This window comes from Bradysia coprophila, chromosome X, assembly GCF_014529535.1.
Source record: "Bradysia coprophila strain Holo2 chromosome X, BU_Bcop_v1, whole genome shotgun sequence".
In the NCBI taxonomy this organism is placed as follows: domain Eukaryota; kingdom Metazoa; phylum Arthropoda; class Insecta; order Diptera; family Sciaridae; genus Bradysia; species Bradysia coprophila.
The window spans coordinates 4962231-4985283 of NC_050737.1; the positions used below are offsets into that span (position 1 = coordinate 4962231).

The following is a 23053-nucleotide window of genomic DNA, read 5'->3' on the forward strand; positions in this document are numbered from 1 at the left end:
ATTTTTCCTAGTTTCTCAGTTCTTTAGTGATGAGGTATCTCTTTGCAGCTTTTTTTTTTGTTTTTCCGTTTGAGCACCATTTCGTGCGTTTTATTTCAATACTTGTTATGCGTTCGAAGTCCGGAAATTTACGGTTGGTTGTAATAAAGTTTTAGCATATCGTTGCTGCCTGAGCGCTGACTACTGTGTACATTTACATTAAAACATTCAACAGTTTTCAAGCGATTATTAATTGTTGCATTAGAGTTTTTGTTAAAGAGTAAATTGAACTAATTTCGAACGATTGAATAATTTCGTTGGGAAATGTTAGGCGAAAATATTCAAGGAATCTGTTTCGACGGACGGACCTACACGGTTATCATCTGTTATCGATAACAATTTCAGAAATGAACGACAAGCTCTGATTAAAGCGGTCCTAATTATCAAACCGGATGATCAAAAAGATGAAGTAAAAGATTTTACATGCTACATGCGTCGAAAACCATACTTTTCATGTTTCAAGCACTACTTACAACGCCCTGAGCATGTAAAATCCATTACTTTCTATGCAACACTCACTCATATGATATTATAATGGTTCGTTGCCAATTCGAAACGTTAAAAATATCGAATGTCCTAATCGGGATAAAAAGATGAAAAGTCTCGTTTTCACACAAAAACTATACTTTTCTGGGTGTGTACAGTTTGTTCATTTCATTTTTACACAGTTTCTAAAGATTGTCGATATGTCAGAGTTTTTAATGTACCCAGTCAATTAAGTTCTTTCCAAATTGCGCAATATTTGAATTCGCGATAGAAATTTTTAAATTTTGCGCCAAAAGTTCATAATGGGAAGAACTTAATTGACTGGGTACATTTAAAACTCTGACATATCTAAAACTGTGTAAAAATGACATGAACAAACTGTAATAAGCCACTTTCGACCCTAGTGAAAACAAAAGCATGTAAAATATTGTGAAAGTAAAAATGCTGATATGCTTGCTGTCTTTCGAAGGTTGGACAGGACATTCTAATTTTGACAGGTGGGAAGGTTCGGATCCACGGACCTAATGTAAAGATCTTTTATATTGCTGAAACACGTAAATTATGTTACGTATTTGTGTGAAAGTCGTTCTTTTGATTAGTGAGTTAGCAGCTCTGGTTTCGGCATGAGCTACAAGCTTCCTACTCGTCAAAATAAAAATGTCCGATCAATGACTCATTCTACTGCAATTTTAACTTTTGTCGCTTTCAAAAAGATGTAGGGCTTGCGAATTTAGATATTATACGTTTCTTCTACATGATATTGACATTATCATACAAGCATATTCATCGTACCCTTCTGCTCATGTGGTAATGTTTGTGACATGAATTACATGAATCGAATCTTATAATTGCATCAATGTACAACTGTATGGAATTTTTAATATGTCCATTTATGTTCAGATAGAAAGCCCACATGTACATTTTGCGATAATAATTTTAGTTCTATACGGCAGGAGTAAACATTTTAATTTGATTTACTTGAATTGTTATCTAAAAAATCAATTAGAAGATAACATAATAGTCGAAAATTTATGTTCATACAAACTACTGACCCTTTTAAATCGTCTGTTCATAATGCAGTCTCAGATTTATCTGAAACTACTTTATCTACTAATGCACTTTGACTTCGTGAACTGGCAGTTTTTTTTTAATCGAACATATCCCAGAAATTTTCTGTAAAGATAATTTCGACAATTTTAAGGAAATTACAGAACTCGATAAAGCGATTTATTATCATTATCTTCCAAATTACAGTTTTGACTTCAATAAACTTTTCGCGAACAAAAGCAATTTTAAGACAGATATGCTGCCTTCGCATGACTTTCAAAACTTTCAAAACTAAAGTTTGTCTGAAAACATCAAAAAAATAGAAGACTCTTCGACATGTGGGTGAAAATGGGGTGCTATATGATTGATATAGTAGCAAAAGTTTTTTTTTGTAAATTTCTCATCCATTTTCGTTTGCATAAGTCTCTAGGTATACTTAAAAATAAAAGACACCAACTGATCAAATATTTGTCACATGTCGTGGCAAGGTATTTTATTATGATGACAGTAATTCATTGGAAATTCAATTTTAATTATATCGTTAAATCAAACTGATTTTTTTGTGCGTAAGTTGCAAGAAATGTGTATGAAATTTGGGGTAGTAGATCACGTTCTCGAACAAAAATATGGTAAGTCAAGCAAGAGGAATATAACCCAAGATAAGCTTTACTCGATGACAAGGAATAAATGATTGTATCGAGTTTGCTTCAATCGAGAGAAAAAGAGATTCAGGCAAATATGTTGTGCTAAAAAAAGTCACCACAGCCGATAAAGCAAAAATTTTCGAAAAGTCATGCTGAAAGTGTAATTGAAATGTTTTGAACACACGCGGATGGTATCCAAATTATATTCATATGTATATACGACCGAAAGCTCTCTCAAGCAATATAAATAAAATATTTAAATAAATGGAAAAGATTTACTGTAAAAAGAAATCTGTTCACTTGTAACGTTCCTTATATGCATAAACAGAGGAATAATATAAAGTAAGAAGAAAACAAATATCTACTCGATGTGCAATTTTTATGAGAACGAAAAGTTAAAAAAAAAAACAATTTTTGTATACGAAACAAAATTAAAGTTTTGAAAAATTAACATTACCATGCAACGTTATTGATGTTAATTATTCCACGTACAATTTCTGCTGAATTAGCTGATGTTTATTAACGTATATCCAGTTCCAATGATTTGTACAATCATTATATTCATTCAATTAGATGATTCACTTCTTCAGTAATAAAATTCTTCTTTTTGGAACAAAATGTTAACATCACTTGTGAACTAATATAACAAAGATATGCATTTCAATGAGTGAAATATTTTTAACAATTTTTTTTTTCTTCTATTTATTCAAGGCACTTTTTTCCGCACACAAATTCTCTCACATCATGATAATTCTTCTAAACTGTCTTGACACCAAACTAATTTCGTAGCGCTTCAGAAATTCAGACAATTTTTATCAAACCAGTCCTCAACTTAATCACAAGAAACAAATTTCCTTTTGGCTATTCAAACAAACAATTTTTTTTATTTAAACCATTAACCAACAATAAAGGACTTCCTTATTCAACAAAAACGTTTTGTAATGAAAACAACAGAACAATAAGAAATAAAAAAAAACTTTATAACCATTTCACGAGAGAGTATGACGCGCGTACATGCTGATTGGTAATCGGCGTCTGACTCACATGAAGTTTATTTCATTCAAACCGTTTTCGTATAATTTTTGTATATCGCGATTATTGTTGAAGCACGCCAACCAGAACGTTCGTCTCCCCACGTCACTAATTTTATGATGGTTGAATGCGACTGGCGTGGTATGAGAGAGTTGAATTGTGTGGATGTGTGCATGCACACAAGAAATAAAATAACGTTCGGTTGGTGTAGTGTAGTATTATTATTTACAATTCGGAAGAAACATCAATTCGATGGAACATATTGACGAAAAAATTGGTTGACGCAAACGTTTATTAAATTTTGGTTTTAATTGATGAATTGTTGCCTATTAAGTGGGATCTATTTTGGGTTAAATTTTACCATACAAAAAATTCTGCCCGAACGTTTGTTCAAAAGATAGAAAATTACCATTCACCTTTCAGGTGCACTTTCAATTAAAAAAAATGTTCGGGATCGTTAGCCGCGTGTTTCAGAGGGTAATAACCGAATTTCTTGAAAATCAATTTAGGTTATCCTGCAGTCGTTCGGAAACCGAAAAAGATACAACATACAACATATAAATAACCGATAATTGCGTGATGTTTAAAAAACGAAATATTTTAAAACTTAACGTTGCATTCAAACCATTGTCTATGTGTATAGGTCTCATAATCTCGTTTACAACATTGTAATATACCTACATACAAAAATGCTAATGCTAATGTTTCATGTATGTACAGCATAATTTGTTTTTCGTTGATGTAATTCTCTCTCTCATACATAAAATTTGAACTCATGTCGCGATATCGCCGCTAAATAAAATATTATTCCGAAACAAAACACAGAAGAAAAAAAATGTTCGTTTCAGCTCCACACGGGCTCTGCGAGACTTTCAATACACCCAAATACAGAGAATCTTTTTATGTGTTTACGTTGACTATATAGAGGTACACCGATGCATTGCTGAATTTATTGAATATTTTTTCGTATTCCGTTCTCTTATGCAGGGAATCGGTCGGTCAGCAGTAGAAGAAAAAAAAATGGTTCGGGAGTACAAGCGAGAATTCTGCCTTTTTTCTTCGATTCGAATTCGATTTCCAATAAATTGGAACTTAGAAAGCTGTCGAGTTTAAAAGGACAAATTAAGATCAGGACAAACTTTTGCGTTAGCTTTTTGTCTGTAATTTCTACTGCTGATTTCACAACTTTTAACTACGTGTTGGGGGTGCAACTTTAACTTATTTTATATTAAACCACAACTGGATTTTCCGTCTAACGGCAGGTAATGACTATTTGATTGACTTAGGGGAATCGACCTTTGCTGGTGTTAAAGGTAATCGAAAATCGTATTCAACTGGATCAAACGACAGGATTGTATACGTCCCGTGAGTGTTATAGAAGACTCGAATAGATTGAAATATTTACGATAAATTCTCAGATTAAATCTGTGATTTGATGCTGGATAAAACGCAGAGTGAAACGAAATTTTTAACAGGAATTATACGGTTTTCCTGTCACTATTTTTACCTAGTCTAGCATTGAGTTAATGGGAAAACGTCCATTAAATGTTTAAATTTCCGAAGAATTTCTGATTAAAATAACATCGGCAAATGAAAACATAGGGTTGTTGAAAAAGAAAAAGAAAAATGCAAACGAAACAGTCTTGCTACATATTTCGGATGCATATTTGCATATAACAAAAATAAGTTACAAATTGCATTTATATAGCGAAGCCATAGTCATAGCAATACATCAAATGTTGATGGGTTTTTAAATGAATCTACAGCATAAATTTTCGTTTTACAAGGAAAGCATATTATTTTTCAGGTAATTTATTAGCTCTGATCTGTGTGTCAGTAAAAACGAAAAATTATCGTCTAAATATTTAGACTAGACTTGCGGAGTATATAATTAATTTTCAATAAAAAAACAATTTCCAGAATTAAATTATAGTAAGAAACTCCAATTCTTAAATGTAATGAGACCAGATAGAAAGTCTATACTTTGTAAAACCAACCGAAAAGAAGAAAAAAAGTTTATAATGCGGCATATCCATCAAAATTGAAAATGAGGAAACATGTTTGTTTGATCGATAAATTCTATTTTCAAAAGTCAACAAATTTAGTGAGTTTTTTTTTTCTTTCTTTCTTTCTCGAAAATGATGTATTGAAACTACGATTACTGTTAAGCATGAAGAAAAGAGAGAAAGGAACAAGAAAAAGTATCGAAGTATCGTAATTATGTAAACAAAACAATTTCGTAAACTTCACTATTTATTAAAATAAAAAATTCTAAAAGTGTAAGAACAACGTTTTCTCGTTATCGTTTTGTATTCTATTTGGTTGACGAACATTGTACAAAAAAAAACAATTTTTTTGATATGCTCACTGATAAGATATTATAAACGAGGCTCAATTGGTTTCTACAAATTAATGACAACGAACTTTGCTAATTAGAATAAATAAAACGTTATATACGCACACATACACAGTATACACTTACTGGGGTATCAAAATAATGGCTAAACGACGACGACGAGGCAATGCTTGTAAACGATCTTATCGAGAAAGTGATATCGCTGCATGTTGTCACAAGCGTTTTGCAGAAATAAAGAGATTAATCATTTTTGATTACAGACTTAGTCGTTCGCTATATTTGTTGCTTTAATTTGATAACACAAATTCTTAACATCGGCCAATCTTTTTAAACAAAAAATATTTGCAATGTCACACGATTGTAATCAGCATGTACATTCTTTTGCATTAGTTTTGAATTTGTTGAAAATATAGGATCGAAATTAGGGGCAGAGTCGGATTAAAATGATGGGCTATATGGGCTTAGCCCAGTAGCGCTAAACCAAAATTTCGAATGTTGGCGCTGGAAACTTAAACGATGTGTTTAAGCTCTTAGCGCTGGAAACGAAATAGCCCAGTGACGCTACAAATCTTAAGCAAACCCTGATTAGGGGCGAACTACTATTGTTTTTTGGTGAAGGGTAAGGCTTTTTGTGAATGTAGTCTATTTTAATATAAGGAACTACCACCTACGAAGTTCTTAAACTGTAAGAACGAATTAGCAGCTAATCGACATTTTGATTGATAGAAGAAGTGGAATCAAAGAATTGTAGTAGAGTGAAGTGGCTCCATTCCCCTCTTGAACGTTATTATTATTTGGTTATGTGTGACATGATGTTGTGGAGCTTTGGTAAAAAAATATTAATACGATGACATGACGCACTTGCCGTTAATCAAAGGTGATATTAAGAAGATTCATCCTCATCCGTGACTTCAATTTAGTTTGATAATTTTCCTTTGGTCGAGTTAAGACGATCAACGAAAAATCCATTCTTACCGCTAAAATTCTGACGGTCCTAATAAGCCTAAAACAAGAGTCACTATCATCATCCTTAACGAGAATAATGCATCATTGACGCCACAACAATTACACGTAATTCACCAAACCAATGTCATGTTAAGAGAGTAACTCTAAAAAAAAGGTTATATGTTCACGAAACGCGTGTCAGTGTCGTATGTCACTGTCAAACCAAAAAGATTTTTACCCAAAAAATATGTCAATGTTAAAAGACGTTTTGGTTGGTGCTTTCAATTAAACAGAAAAACAAAAACCAACACACAACACACCATCATTTTTCCATGTTAATGCAATTTTGAGTCAAATTAACACGAACGAAAAAAAAGATTAAACGATTGTCTTATATATTCGTCTTAAATGGTTTGTTGCTGGAAACGTAATGGCTTTACGGAATGTAATGAGGTATTTTTATTAGAATAACATACCAACGTCACTGCATTACTTTTTTTTAAAGTAAATTACTGTACACATTACCGCATTACATGGACATATTTATATGCATCAAATCGAATATTATTTCCCATGTCTTTCGGCATTCAATTCTATATTGAATGAGAAATGATACACAGGCAATATGCCAATAAAATAATTAAAAATTAATTCACTGTGGGTTTTCAAACAAATTGGTTGAACGATTTCAAGGATAACTGAAATATTGGATAGATAGAAATTACACGGCTGTTTGAAGAGAAAAAAATGCTGAATGCTGATTAGTCAATTGTGTTTTGTTCGGCCGCATTTACTTCTCAATTTATGGAGTTAAATGTTAATTTATCCATGATATATTGGGCATGGGTTAATATCGTTAATATCTTAATTATAAGAAATCGAAACACACAAACCATTGTGTGGTTCGCTGATATAAATTAAGAAAAAGAAACAAAAAACCCGTCTTTTTAGAATACATACAAATAACAAACAAAAAACGTTTCAATTCTCCGTATAGCCTACACGACAAATTTCAAACAAGAACGATTTTCGTCGCGTGATTCTTGCTGGCTACATTGAACAATGCACATATTGATTTTGTGTTCTCTAAATTAGACAAAAATTGTTTCCGCTTTATACTGATGGCCCTTTCCATTTTAATATGCATGAAATTGCATATCATAACGTGTTTGTCTGTTCACTCGGCTTAGAACCTTGTGAAAACTTTTTACTCATACGGAGTTCATTAAGCCAAGGTCCAAGATATAAATTACCGAACCGCCAATTGAGTTCTTTATGAGAAATGAATCCAATTTGAGAGTCAATTTCAACGAATCGAATATGAAAATTGTTCGTCTCCTAATGGTAAGTGTGGAAAGCAATGCAGAAATTTTTAGAACTTGAAGGAATGCAATACTGCTCGATGCTATTTTCATGATTACAATTTATTGTTTCAATAAATGAAGGGATACACTGCATCTTAAAGAAAACTGAAAAATATCAGTCCTTCATAACGTGAACGTGATCCTCTGATGAGCGTTGACAGCCAGAGTAGCGGTGTGAGTGTAAAAAATATGGCCGAAGAGTATGTGCCATCGCAGTCTTAACTGGATCTCGTTCTATAAGTTCAAATTCTATTACGATTCAGCGAAAGGGACTGTCGTTTCCGATATAATTTTTTTCGACAAAGACAATGTATGAAAGAAAACCAAAATAAGCGATGAGTTATGGTTAATGTGGCCCAATATAGCAGAATGTATGTTAAAGCAAATGAAGTAAAAGATTTTGTTCCAACCGGTTGAAAAGTTGTAGATCGTAAAGTTAGAATATTGATAACTCAAAACAATTTTCCCCTCATTTAAGACACCTGTAATTTTCAACATGTTGATCTTCTTGAGAGCCATGAAAAATTTCGAGGGTCCGATTATTGTGTTCTAGACAGTATTGACCTTCTCTCTCTATCTAAAACTATTAAATCAATTTCATTTCTATTATTCTTGTGAAATGTGTTTTCGTATGGCAAATTTCTACAGTCACATTGGTTGATTCAACTCTCAATAATCGAGATCATAATTCAATTAACTTTAATTAAGCATTACAGACGCATCGCTTCGAATTTCGTTTCTGTAATTAATATCGATTGGTTCAATAAAAGAAACGCGTGTTCTTCTTCCATACAAAGAGCATCTTCCGAATAACAACTGTGTACACATACATTCCGTCACTATTTGTACATTTTACCGAAATTATTGGATCAGTAAAACGAAGCTAATTATTAAATGTGCAATTAGGCGACCTACAACATTTTCGAATTAATTATACGCCATTGCAAATCATCATTAGTTCATAACATCAAAACATGTGCAACACCGGCAACTAAGTAGAATTGAATACAATAACTAAATCGATAGTTTTTCGATTTCACAGATAAAACGAAGACAAAAAACAGAATACTCTTCCATTTATGTACGTACGTCTTTGGACTGTTTTTCTGTCTATCATTTTAATTAAAACTAATTTAATTATTTAATAACTGTAATTTACGAAAGTTTCATCTGTGCTCCGTTGATTATGAGGTTGATTGCACGTTACTCATATCATAATTTGATGTTATTGATCATTTTGTACATTTATAGCCATCAGGCTTATGAATCTGTAAATACATCCATAAATGTAATTGTTAATTGAGACACAAGTTTTAAGAAAGAAGAAGTTGTACAACAAGGTGATGAATTGTTTAATATTTCAATTTAAGACACAAGCCAATATTTTATGATGCCTTTGTGTTCAGACAAATTTTTTGACTTTCACTCCAGCGAGCGCATTGATTTTATTATGACTATAACATTTTGGTTCGACTAAAACAATAGAAAACAAAATTAAATGCTGATAAGATATCAGTAAAACGTAGTAAATCAACGTTTTATGCCTATCTTTTTTAGCAGTGAAACGAATAATATTCTGCTGCTTCACACGGTTAGTTTTCGGTATTATCAGTTTCCGTTTTATTTATGCTTTCTCACCCTAAAGCTTCGAAATAAATTGAATGTTGCTGAAGGTAAATAAATATTTAATTGTTCAGATGCTTATTATACATCAGTAAAAGTCTTGCAAATCACCGAGAAGTTGATAGTTTTAGAGGCTAGCCTGTCGTTATATTTACCAATCATTGTAGCAGATTAAATTATTTCATAATTTTCAATTTTCGGTGGTCGGGCGTTGTTGGAGTATTGGAACTTGGAGCACAAAGTGGAAAATCAATAGAGATTATCCCTTTAAGATTCCTTTGGAATGGCAATAGTTATTTGGAATTTACGAGTTTCCTCTGAATTGAACACAAAAGTTGAGAAAGTCAACAAAGCGTCATTGTGCCAATGCATTTTCAGTGGAGCAAGTAAGCTTATTCACACCGCAAACACGGAAAACTCTATGAAACACAATTTTTTTTTTTTGTAAAATTGCACGCCTGGGTACAGCGGCTAACTCTTAAAGCCCAGCCACTGTTGAGAATTTTAAATAAATCCAATCCACATTACATTCCATATTTTTGACAGTTGTCAAAAATAGTATTTTTCAAATACCCAATTTTGCTTCAAGTTAAGTTCTATTTTTGCATTGATCAATTAGTTTTAGTGATTATTCTAGTAATTCTTACGCACCACATGGGAATAGAGTTGAGGCAAATCTACTTTACACTCATTTTAATAGTTAAAGCAAATAATCCGCAACATGTGTTATCGATGGCGACGATAGAAATAAAAGGTATGCTGTGACTAAAGTAAGCTTATATAGCCTGATAATTACACAGCTGTTGTGCTGTGAAAGGCTAAATTTAAATTTCTCTTAAAAATCTAGGACTATTCTTAATTGGTCATAAATTGACTAGCTTAGTGACGTTTGCGGGTTCAGTATCAAAGAGTGGTTATTCTTATCAACATATTTGCGGTATGCGGTAACAATATTCTTCCTTTAAGCCGAGACATGTAACAAGGGATATGATTACGAATTCTCATTGTACAATAATTAACAATATCTGAATAGCTCTTCTCGACATTATTTCGTCATTTGTAATCAATTAGTCTATCATTATATCAAACAGTCAGACTAACTACGTAAATAGTTCAATTTTTAATGATTTCCCCAAGCAATACGTCTAACATATAAAGAAATCAAATGAATTCTGTTGTTTTGAAGTAGCTTTAATTTACCAAATTTGGTTATGAAAACTAATATATTACCGCTGCAGCCTCTATAATTCATTCGATAAATTTATATTGCAAATACCTTTCTGTATGAGAAAATAAATTTTCATTTTAAATAAATAATTTATTCTGTTGTGATGCCCACATCAGTTGTGTGTTGTTGTTTTTTTTTATTATTCTTATAATTTCCAAGCTATAGGAATAGTCGCATTGGAACCGATCTATGGTAATAAAAAAAACCTTTTTTTTTTTCTCTGGCTCGATGCAACATGTAATATAAGTCAATACAAACGCTCTGAATGCTCAATGCTATTCACTTTTTCAAGATTTTGTTTCATTTTACGCCTCTCTATAAAAAAAAAGTTTACAATTAATTTGTGTATACTAGAAGGCGCAAAGATGATCTTTCTTTTTAATGACGCTAATATGCGATGAGTAACACGAACATTGTTTTTATTCTTTCTGTTACGAAAGTACTTTTAATTGCGTACGTAGGCCTCGCATAGACGATTTAATATAATTATGGTTCTACGTTTGGAATTAAAACGTTTATAAGGCCTGTTTTAGTTTTCGTTTACTAAGACACACCTCACAATCACTTTACTTTATATATATTTTTGCCAACACAAAATGTCATAATATTGATAATCAGTTTAGTACACCCTCGACGGTTTGTTCTTTGTTGAAATGTAGGTAGTCAAATGATGAGAGATTTACCTTTTATTCTTCAGCTAAATAAATAACGACTTAAGTGATTTGATGGAATAATTACCTATTTTATCGGATTTTTTTCCTCTAATTGTCCATTAGCAATAATTAAAGATAGTTTCTGTCTTGCAGTCGATTGAACGTTTCGCATAACTTGTTCCATTATCACAGTAAAAAAAAATGGTTGGTCTCACAATTTCACAGGTTATGGGCCCATTAAACGCAAAACAAATTCACTTAAGTTGGAAATAGATGAAAATGCAGAGCGTAATTATTACTATGGTTGTTGATTGTTGGTCAGTAGTAAAAGAAATTGTGGTGATTCTTGGGTTATAGCGTGTAGATGTAATTACTAATCATTAATTCAATCTGAGGGTAAACTAAATAATTGCCAGTGGTTAGAATCTACGCATTTTATCATCAATAGGAATACTACCGCTCGGAAAATTTTGTTATTTGAAAATATTATTTCCAATTCCTTGCCATTATAGGATATAAAATCGTTGAATGTAGTACGATTTCGTTGAATTTTTTGTAAAGCTCATAAGTAGATCAGAAACAAGTAATGTAGCGGCTGTTCTCAACAATGCCCTGGTAAAAATAAAAGTCTCAAAAGTTCGAAATACGTAGTCTCACGGTCTCAAGTCCCATGTATTTTGAGACCATGAGACTACGTATTTCGAACTTTTGAGACTTTTATTTTTACTGGGGTGACGATGAAAATTACGAGTAAAATGTTAGTTTAAAAAAAATGAAGTAAAAGATTTTGTGTATATTAGAAATTCAACAGTTAAAACAAAAGACGTAAAAGATTAAAGGTATGTGGATGAATTTAATGTCGCCTTTAGGCACTGTAAGCTGTAAGTGATTTAAAGTTACCTGACGATATACAGTGTCACAGCAATAATTGACAACTTGTCGATAAATTAAAAACAAAAACAAAAGTTCAGATACCCATGAAACCAGTGATTAATGAAATTGTATCAAAAACACTGGACGCATACATAACGCTACAAAATTCCGATGTAATATTTTATCTGTGAGCATAATCCCAACCAAAATTTATTTCGTTATTACATGATATTTTGTCGACATTAACGCAAACATTTTGAAACTTTTTTTTATCACATAACAAAGATAAATTCAGTGTGCACAAACATCATTAGGGCCCTTGAATTACACGTATAAATACGAATATTAATATTATTATAAGGAGAAAAAGGTCTATTCAACTAAATTAAGCCACATGATTACCATTTGAAACGAAATTTCGATAGAAAATTTTTATCTTTTCTCACTTTTAGGTTCCATAACGCAAATCAAAATGCACGCATATTTCATAAGAGGCAATCAGATTCAATCAATTAGGTAGGTAGACCTTTAATTGTAGCTGAGCTTAAATTACATTATTTATTTTCGTTTTCGTTTTTTTTTTTCTGAGTGTGTGTTACGCCAAATTAACGGTAATGAGACGACGGATATACACAACGAATGTGGCCATTTGAATTTTTCTAAAAGTGTAATATTCACAATTATGATTCGTTTGAATAGATTAGCAAAGCTTTGATTACGTTCACTAATTAAAGTTTCAATTTTTCACATCATCACATTCGCTTTCCACCCATCTCAAAAGACACGGTTTAACTGTTCACTTATTCAATACATTGATGGTACGTTTGACACGAAACGAAAGGCATTGCGAGGGCGAGAACATAATTTTATTTAACCATTTTGAAATCTTAAAAACAATTCTATCAAAAAGCTTCCACAGTTTTTTACAATGAGGCGTAAACATTGAATGTTTTTTCTCCCAACTTTTTATTGTTTTGTTCCGATTAAGGTAGGAACTGCGTGCATTTTAAATTATTCCACGACAAAAGAGATATTTTTGAAATACAGAATGTAAATTAAAAAAAAAAGTTGTTGACCGACAAGACTTGAGAGATTTTGCTTGTGAAAATTGTGTTCTGGGATTGAAATATCCTTAGAGGATGGTCACAGAAGATGAGTTTATCTGAAAAAGACAGTTCTGACCACTCTTTAACTTGTTCAAGATTGTGTTGAAAACATACTCTCACATGTTCACGAAAAAAGAGCGAAAAAGAGCATCGGGATTCATGAGTTCATCGACTCACATGCCCATTGCGTGAAGTGAACATTGTGATCATGAATAATGAAAGCCTTCCAATAGAAAGTTACTTTTTCATTAAACAGAAATCCTTCTTTGTACGGAACCCATAAAACCGTCATGACATTACTCGTTACAATGCATAAATTACGCATTAACTTATTAAGGAACTGACGTAACGTATTGGCTTCAATTTCATTGATGCAGATCACACACTTTTTCTCTTTATACTAAAAATCCTCAAGACCAAACTAACTGCCAGACATTACGTCTAATTGCAGAAGATAAAAACGGATGACCTCCATCGTCGACGGTTGTATTCAGTTTCAGTCACAGCGCGCAAACAGTTTCAGCTGAGACCTTCTTATGGTCCGTGAAGTGAAATGAAATGCACGGCAAAAGTTAATCTAATGTGAGGACAGCAATTTAATTTTGTTTACTTTTAATTTCAATTTCCTGAGAAAACGTTGACTCTATTGTGCATGCACAGGGGATTTTTGTGTGTAGTGTAAATTATTTCAAAACGTTGCTGTGTGATGATTGTTATTATTATTATAATTTCTGTATTAGGTAAAAACCATAACATCTATAATATACCATCCAATACATGCTATACGGTCTCCGTAAGCTGTTGCATTACGTATAGCATAACATATTATACACTGGTGCAATGAATATACAATAATTTTTCTAACACGCGTTTATGAGGTAATTTTCCTTAAACAGATTGTCTGTTTTTTTTGTTAATAATATTTGATTTGATGATTACTTTTCAAATTGATCGTGTTGTTTACTTGGCCATTGTTTACCTGAACATTGTTTACCTGAATTACATTTCCTAGTGAAATAGATTTTTGATTGCATTTTTTTCGATGTATACCGTAGAAAGCTGGTGGTTATGATGTACGTGGATTATGGTACGCTTTTAAACACAAAAATTACTTTGGAAATTATGTGTTTTTCGTTATGTGGTCAATCTATTAAGTCGGTAAGGCTACGTAGAAACCAAATTGAAATTGGATGCTTAGCTCGCTGATTTATTTTGAAATGAAAGAAAAAGGGGGAAAGTTTTGGGGATAACTTTTAACACATTTTTCGAGTATGAAATTATTAATTAAATCGAATCTGCACCAGACAACAGTTCGTATCCTGGTTATCGTTTGTTTTTCTTTGTCTTACGAGTAAAACGTCTTGAAATTTGTGAAAATAACCATAACGAACTTATCCGTAATTTCAATTTCAATATTCTATACTAAAACAGACCAGATGACTATCGAATTAAACAGAAAACTACACGATAGATGTAAAAAAAATGGTAGACCGAAAGGACAACGATACCACTCCAACAATCCATAATATTTCAGCCCAACTAGCTATACATTATCGACAAATTAATCTCGTCCTGTTTATCACAGAACAAAATAATGCTTAGACTCCATTTGAAGCTGTAACGTACAAATTGAATGAGAACCAAGCATTTCAAGTTTCTTTTCTTTTTTAGAATGAGCATTCGAGCATTCAACTGTGTTCATGAGTTCCCCAGCAAAAACACAGCACTTGTGGTGATGTTTTGTGGCTTGAAATGTGAGACGTGCCCGAAATGTCGTGATGTAATCACATGATTGCAACTTGCATGTATTACATTGTGTAAGTACGAATACATATAGCACTCAATTAAAGCTGAAGACATTAACATTTTGAGGAACACACGATTGATGATCCGAGTTAATTATCCAACTGTTTTAGCCTCCCATTCAATTAACCCGTTCAACAATATGGCACATTAGAAATGTTGCCATATTTGGATTTAAAATTTAAGAAAAGTTAAGCGAACGACGAAAGCATAATTGTTAAGGTCAACGAAGGGTGAAATTGTGGTTGGAATAAATGTTCTCGTACCATTTGCAAAGATAACAACAACACGTTAAACATAATCGTAACAATAATTGACTGAGTGGCAATCGATTCATCTAAAATTTATGAAACTCATTTGAGAAGTGTGTCAAAATCTACATTCAAAGTTACGTTAAATTAGTTTTGTGCAAAGTATTGCTGCACTACATTTCATTGAATACAATTCAATAGGAAGAAGATCACATTGCATATACAATATCATTTTTAGTAAAATTAAACAATTCGCATCGGAATTTTCATTATTTTTTCCAATTTTTAATCTGGGTAATGCAGTGTTAAGTAAACCACGTTTTTGCCTCACTTTTTTCTGCATTTTTTTTTTTCGTATCAAAACTATAGCATGGCACATTGCGTGACAACAAAAATGTTATTTTTTTTCGTAACTTTATGGTATTTTCAACAAATAATTTGAAGAAATAAAAACCTAGGTAATTACGAGCATGGAGCATTCGTTTTATTTGGTGTGTGTTATGTGTTATTGATATATTGAATAAGGTTTCTATTATAACACGGTGGCACAAGGTGTATTCACTCAGCGAGTATTCAATTCGATATATATAAAATGGTTTTAGTTGGTAGGCTTTCAGCAACAAACAAAAAAAAAAATCTGAATTTTTATTGTTCATTTTATGTGGACCATATCAATATCAAGGATAGCAAACACATTTTTCGGTTATATTCGCTGAAACTTATAGTAATTGCTACGAAAATCAACTTGTTGGGCTCGGTGATGTTATTACATGATTACGATTTAATATGAATTCGTAAAATGATTTTATATTCTTTGAAGGTAATTGAAACATTGGCAATTTTTGTTGGAGGTAAATTGTTTAGTGCAGAACAACAATGACAAAAGTTCAATGTTGTTATTCATCCACCTGTTACAACATGTTTTCTTAGTCGAAAAATGATTAGGTTGACGGGACGGAAAAATTATTAATTGGAAAAGGTACGTCGTGATAGAGATTATAAGAACGATGACGAGTTGTTTCTTGCCAGCGACGACAGGTAAACGCTCTGAGCAATTTCAGATTTTCTGTACATCTGTGGAAAATCGTAAAAGTTAAGCAAAAAGCTTAGTAACACATAAAGCTCGGAACAGGTCAAATTGACGCTGGATCCGGAAAGCTATTTAAACCAATTATCGAAAGATACTCAGAGTTGTGGCTGCTATTAGAATTTTTGGATTTATGTTTGTATCAGTATGAGGTCCATTAAGCTTTACAGACCGTAGTAATTAGCATAATGGCAACATAGTTGTAATGCAGTTGCAACAAATGAAAGAAATATTCGTGAAAATCCTTTATTCAATGGACCGGATTTATCTAAATCTTTTTAAGCAGTACCATTAAGCTACCTATAATGGCTATCCCCCATCCTTTGTGTTTCACATTTATAGTGTGGAACCATTTTCCGATGGGTACAATGACATTAACCACAAAATGTTCTAAAGTTTATTTCATGTACTATTTCGTCGAATCTGAGAAAAAACAGTTCTGTATACTTTTCGGCACTTCAAAGTAGAAATTTTGCTCCCAACGAAAAGTTGCTCAACTTTGAAGTAAAATCTCGGACAGAATTTCATTTCATGAGGAATTCACAACAAAAGAGGTTTCGCAAATTGGGTGGAAATGTCAAGAAAATTTGCATATTAATTTTAGGACAACGCAAATCAGAAAATCTTTATGATCTTTGAAAGAAAAGTTACCTTTCGCACTAGGTAAATATTTTTGGTTCCCAAATAAATAGATGGTCCTGAATGAGGTTGAACTCAATTTTTCATCGATACCTCGCACACCATTGCCGTGACACTTTAAATGATTTTTCATGGTAAGTGCTGCCCAGACTCATTTTACTCGCAAAAAAAATCCGATTCGTTTTAAAACTGAAAATTATCATGTTTGGGTTGTTGTAAGTCATAATTTGAAGTATGACGGGCATGTGCTTTTTGGATGAAAATCAAAATTTTTAAAAATCGATCCACCCTGATAACAATATGCCATTTCGACAAGGATATTCGAACTTAGTCTAACGTTACATGTGTGAGCTGGTGGGAAAAATTGTGAAAAATAAAGTATTTTGTTCGAAAACAAATGCCTGAGGGTGAATAAAAAGCCAACGAAGAACGTAGCGGTGCATATGAATGAAAATTTTCGCAGAAAAGATCGTACAAAATTGGTGAAAAACAGAGATGCAAAAGCGCCTCTCCCACCCTGCTCGTGAAATAAGGAGTCCAAAGAAAACCCTAAGAAACTGAAGAATGCCACTGCCCACAATGTAATTGAGCCCTTGAAAATGAAAATGTAAGAAATCCTTGAGAAACATTTGTAAGTATAGACTGGCCTGAAATTGATGTACGTTGGACAAATGTGAGTACAAATATGTTTTGAGTATATTAGACACGGAATGGGGCTGTAAAGGGGCCGCAGAGTGTGAACGTTACGTAAAAGGGTGAATCTAATTTTGTCTCGCGAAATAAGTGTAACTGGTACGTGAAAGGGCGAATCAGGTTTGACTTCGAACCTTCTGAGAGCGTGAATCTGCTCCTGTCTCGCGAAATGAGTGTAACTGGTACGTGAAAGGGCGAATCTGGTTTGACGTCGATCTTTACGTAAAGTAGTGAATCAGCTTTCGTCTCGCGGGATGAATGAGTGTGACTGGTACGTGAAAGGGCAAATCTAACTTTGCTTCGTTGTTGCCTCTATGCTTCTGAATTATTCCATGACCCGGATCAGTTGAACAGAGGGCTTTGAGTGAACGTGGTCTGACGGTGTGAATCTTCGCTTGACTCGCCAATAAGTGCGAATGTTGCGTAAAAGGGCGTAAGTATGTCTGACTTTAATGTTATCTCTCTTCTTTCACGCCCTAATGGTTTATTGGAGGAAGCTTTTTTGAAGAATACGAAAGTCAAAAGAATGATTACCACCAACACATGAAAATTGTCCTATGATGAAATACCGACGAGTCTGAATGTACAGGTAGTAAAGGTGTAATACATGATTGGTATATATATCGCAGCACCTACAGGTAAATGGTCAGATAACTGAACGTACAGGTAAATAATTGTGACGAGTACCCAGGTAATTGGACGATGAAATTGATAATTACAACAAAATTTGTAGCTAGTCCGATCACTTTGTCGAGCGACGGTGATTGTTGTTAGGTTAAGTTACAACATACCTCGAGTGGCGATCCAGCGCTGTTCACTGTAAACGTGATTTGTTAAAATACAATGCACGCTTACTATGAACCGGAGAGTAAAAAGGGGGATCCAAGTGGATAACTCCCACTGTCAGTGGTTCAACGTTCAAACTCTACTGGGTATGTGCACAGGCACCAGCTCTTGATATGTCACGGTCACGGTCACGGTCACGAAAATCAAAATTTTTAAAAATCGATCCACCCTGATAACAATATGCCATTTCGACAAGGATATTCGAACTTAGTCTAACGTTATAGTTCGTGGTTTCAACTAAATTTCACGTAAGCAATTAACAAAGCCATAATACACAATCAATCAATCTCATTACGAAATGTTTCGAAAATTGTGGTTCGCCCGATAGGAATAATGCAAAGCAATTAGCATGAATTTAGCTTGAATTTGTGTTCATTGCCAAGAGCACTAAGAAGTCAAGCTGTCTAGAACGTAGTGTAGCTTACCTTTAACTTTAACATAATAGCTACCTGTCGAATAAATAAATGAAAGTCACTGGTATGACCGGCATGTGTAACAATAATATAAATTCTATTTCTGAGTATAGTTTGTGTGTTTCGTTCGATGTTGCGTTCAGATCAGCACAAACTATATAAATAATATTAAAAATTGACTGAGGTAATTAAATTCATCAGAGCGAAGCGTCAACATCAAACATCTTATCCTAGACTCGAAAAACGTATAACGACGTTGACGTCCATTGCTCATTCATACATAAAATACAATTTGTTAAGTATCATGTCAAGTAATCCAAAACCATCAAATTAAGTCAAATAAACACATTTAAAATACAAAATAAATTTCAATTCAACAAGACCTTGTGCATTTATTTATAAACAAAAAAAAAGTGTACTCGGAGCGTTGAACAACGTTCATACAACAATAAAATACACTAGGCACAACCAGCTTGTACCGTGCATAATATACGGGGTTTAGCCCAGCCAGCATTTCTTTTATAAAATAAAATGCATTGAAAATAAAATTATATTTATTTAATTATCTGAACTATTAACGGATGAAGCCATATTGCGCGTATACACATTGGGTTTTGTGTCGAACTTGTTGCTTACTCATCAATGGAAATCATATATAGGAGAGTGAGAATATATCTGATGGTTTATTATATGGGTGTCGTGTTTTTAGTTGTTCACTTTCGTTCAGTAACTAAATAAATTACGATAAGTAGGGATTAGAAAAGCGTATCCCTTGTATACACGGGTATATATATGAAAGAGCTTTATTTCTTGTCAATAAAATGTAATGCGTAAATACAGCGTAAAGTCCGACAAAATGTAATTTACAGTTAGATGATCCTGATCGGTGGAATGGTTTCAATAAAATTTACTCCAAATCCTCTTAGGATTGATTGAGAACTCTCTATTAATAGAATTTAAACAAGAAATTTTTTTAATGTCTTTAGATTAACTTTGTTTTTTGAGCGTGAAAAGTATATTTTAATAGCTCAATGCAGAAACGGGACATGTTACATTAGTGAATTATAAGAAAAAAGATGAATTTTCTTTCACTTAGTTCCGTTTCGCATAGACTTACTATAGTCTACCAAACTGCAAAAAAACACATCTGTTGACATCAGGGTCGATTTCGTGATAATTTGCACGCCAACAACCTGATTTTTCTCAGATTTTGAGTGTGGTTTGGTATCGTTAGAAAAGTATGATGTCTGACATAAACTATAATTTCGAGCGAAATATGTGATCTCACTGGGCGACGATTCTCGAATTTTCGTAACTTGACCGTTGCGTGAACAAAATCGCATAAGAACTGTCAAGTTACGAACGGCATGAGAACCTACGCCCTGAAATTTTGTGACAAAAAACTTGCGATTTCATGGCTAAGAGTAATTATACCTAGAGAGGAAATTTGTACAACGAAATGTGGTCCCAAGATCAGTTTGTAGAAGATACACATTTCGTATAATTTTACACCAATACAGCAACAGCATACATGTAGCGTTGACGTTTTTGATAGTTCAATTTGCCCTTATTTAAGAGGACCAACATATACCAATAAACATTTCGTATTTCATGTTGCAACCACATATTTTATGTAATTTTGTTCGAAATTTCATCTCTACTAGGTATCATGGAATGTTGCTCTGATTTCGCAATCGATTTGCTTTCTTGCATTTCAGGCCTTTCAGAAAAACTTCTTTTTTGTTGTGAAGAGTTGTGCTACTAATTCGCTTCCGTAAAGCTCTGTAAAACAGAATATTTCTATCGGTATCCCGAGCAGTTCTTGTAAGGGTTCGGGTAGGATGAAAACAAATCGGAAATCATTTGATGTTGAGAAATGGGTTGAGTATCACATTAACAAAAATTACGGGTCAAGAGGTCAACCTGATAACTGTTAGGTCAAAGAATGAGTTTACTTCCGACACAACACTTTTGATACCCTTTCCTCCTATAAACGGTAACAATGTCGAAATTTACCTTCCACTCTGGTAATAATGAGGCAAATCTAATGAGTAATAGATCACTTCTCTCGTTGAGTTGTTCTGGGAATTTCCGACGTCGTGAGAACGTTTAACAAAATCCAAAAAATAAATGTTTGTAATTACAAAAAAAAAAACTTTTTAAATTAACAGAATCCATATTTTAATGAGCACTCCAACAAATGATTTCTACAAAAATAAAAATTTATCGATAAAATTGTATGGTGGTACTACAACGTAATGAGATGTGCATGTGCATGAAGATAATATTAAAGCGAAAATTGTAAAAAATAAATTTTTAACATGGAAACGTGTTACGTATATGTTGAGTTTTAAATGGTTTTATGCTCGCGTATTGTCAATTGGTTAGCCTTGGTATAATTGATTTAGTAAATTATTATGTTGTCGACATTGAGAGTTATTTTTTATTTGTTTCTAGCATCTTCGTTCTGTTAAGACGCAACCGAAGTAGCTATTAAGCATAATAACTTGCTACATAACAATAACAGTGTAACAGTGTAGCATTAAAACTTAATTAATTGCCTATACGTATGAGGTACTCAACAGCGGAACGTCCAACTACCAACTACTGCTGTTTCTTTCTTCGAATACCAATTTTTTTCTTTGAATATAAAAGTTCATCACATGTTGTTCATACGTCAGAATAAGTACTTTAGTACGTAATATCTTTAAAATCAATTTTATTTTTATTGTAGGGTGGTACGACACAATTTCCGCTGAAACACGTGATAAATTAAGAGTCGTCCATAAAATGCACGTGATTGAACTCGGGGTGTGTGTTAATAGCAATTCATTTTCCTCATCTATTCATATACTGAAGGGTCTCACGACCATTCCAGTTTTGTTTTAGTCACAAAAATATTGAGATGGACCGTTGCATCTTATTGATAGATTTTTCAGACTCGCTACCTAGAGTCTGTCATCGCCAATGAAAAGCTTTGATTGCTAGCTATTTTTCTCTTGAAAATAAACTAATTGCCGCGATAACAAACTTATAGTTTGAGTCTAGAATTTTGTCTTTTAGACGCTAATCCTGCGTGTGATGTGTGAAATTCGCCTGTTAAATTGTACAATCGGAAACGCATGAACGTTTCCCACTCCTCCTTTATTTTTGTACGGTCAACGTCATTCATATCCTTAGTCATCAGCAGAGCCATACAAAAGGATAAGCGGAAATTTCTGGTATAAAAAGTACAGTTTCGGAATGAGGTTAAGTTCGTGGTTCGAGTCGAAACTCGAAGTCTTAGCTCGGGTTCGAGTCGAAATTCGGTTCTGGTCATACTGAATTGAAACGAGTCAACCCGAACCTGATCCGACACTGATATGAGCCAAGCCATTGACTCTGACATATAAGCAATCAATTATGTGCCGGAATCGAAAACAACATAAACCTGAGTTGACTTTTTTTCATCAGGGTAATCGTAGTTCCGTGCAAATGGCAGCATCGTAAGATATCTATTTTAGCATGATTTTCGTCGATAGAAGTATGATAAGTGGTAGTGAAAGCATCAGATAATCTCGTTTCCAGCATATCGTCTTTATGGAAATAAAATCTAACGAGTCTGACACATCTGCACAAAATCACCATTTGTTCCCAGGAAAGTAAAAGAAAACCCGAAACAATTGTCTGAACATGCTCTCCATTCTCGTTTCCATTCGCATGAGATATGATGACAACGCGTTTCCGCTCAGTGTAGTGGACTCTCATGTTGGATAACTAAACCCAGGCAAACATATTCCAAATTTTTTTTTAAACGTTTCTCGATTTTTTATTTTTCTACAGCTGTGCTGCCACCATATAGTAGAAGTGGAGTGTCCGGTTATAGTGTATTTATCCATTAATTTTAATTTGCATGTCCGTTCAACATAAATTTTCCGCAATGAAT

At 33.2% G+C, this 23053-nt stretch overlaps 1 protein-coding gene across 5 annotated transcripts in view; it reads right to left on the bottom strand.

Annotated features, from left to right (window-relative positions):
• Positions 1-23053, bottom strand: part of LOC119084883 (DEP domain-containing protein DDB_G0279099) — an 81865-nt gene that overhangs the window by 56069 nt on the left and 2743 nt on the right. For 2 of the 5 annotated variants that reach the window (XM_037195057.1, XM_037195050.1), the window contains exon 1: positions 2674-3377. The exons of 2 other annotated variants lie outside the window; for them this stretch is intronic. In XM_037195057.1, the coding sequence (XP_037050952.1) occupies positions 2674-2676 (3 nt within the window). In that variant the 5' untranslated portion in view covers positions 2677-3377. Of the gene's footprint in view, positions 1-2673; positions 3378-23053 lie in introns of those variants that run through there. One more of the 5 variants, XM_037195064.1, reaches the window with a different exon arrangement.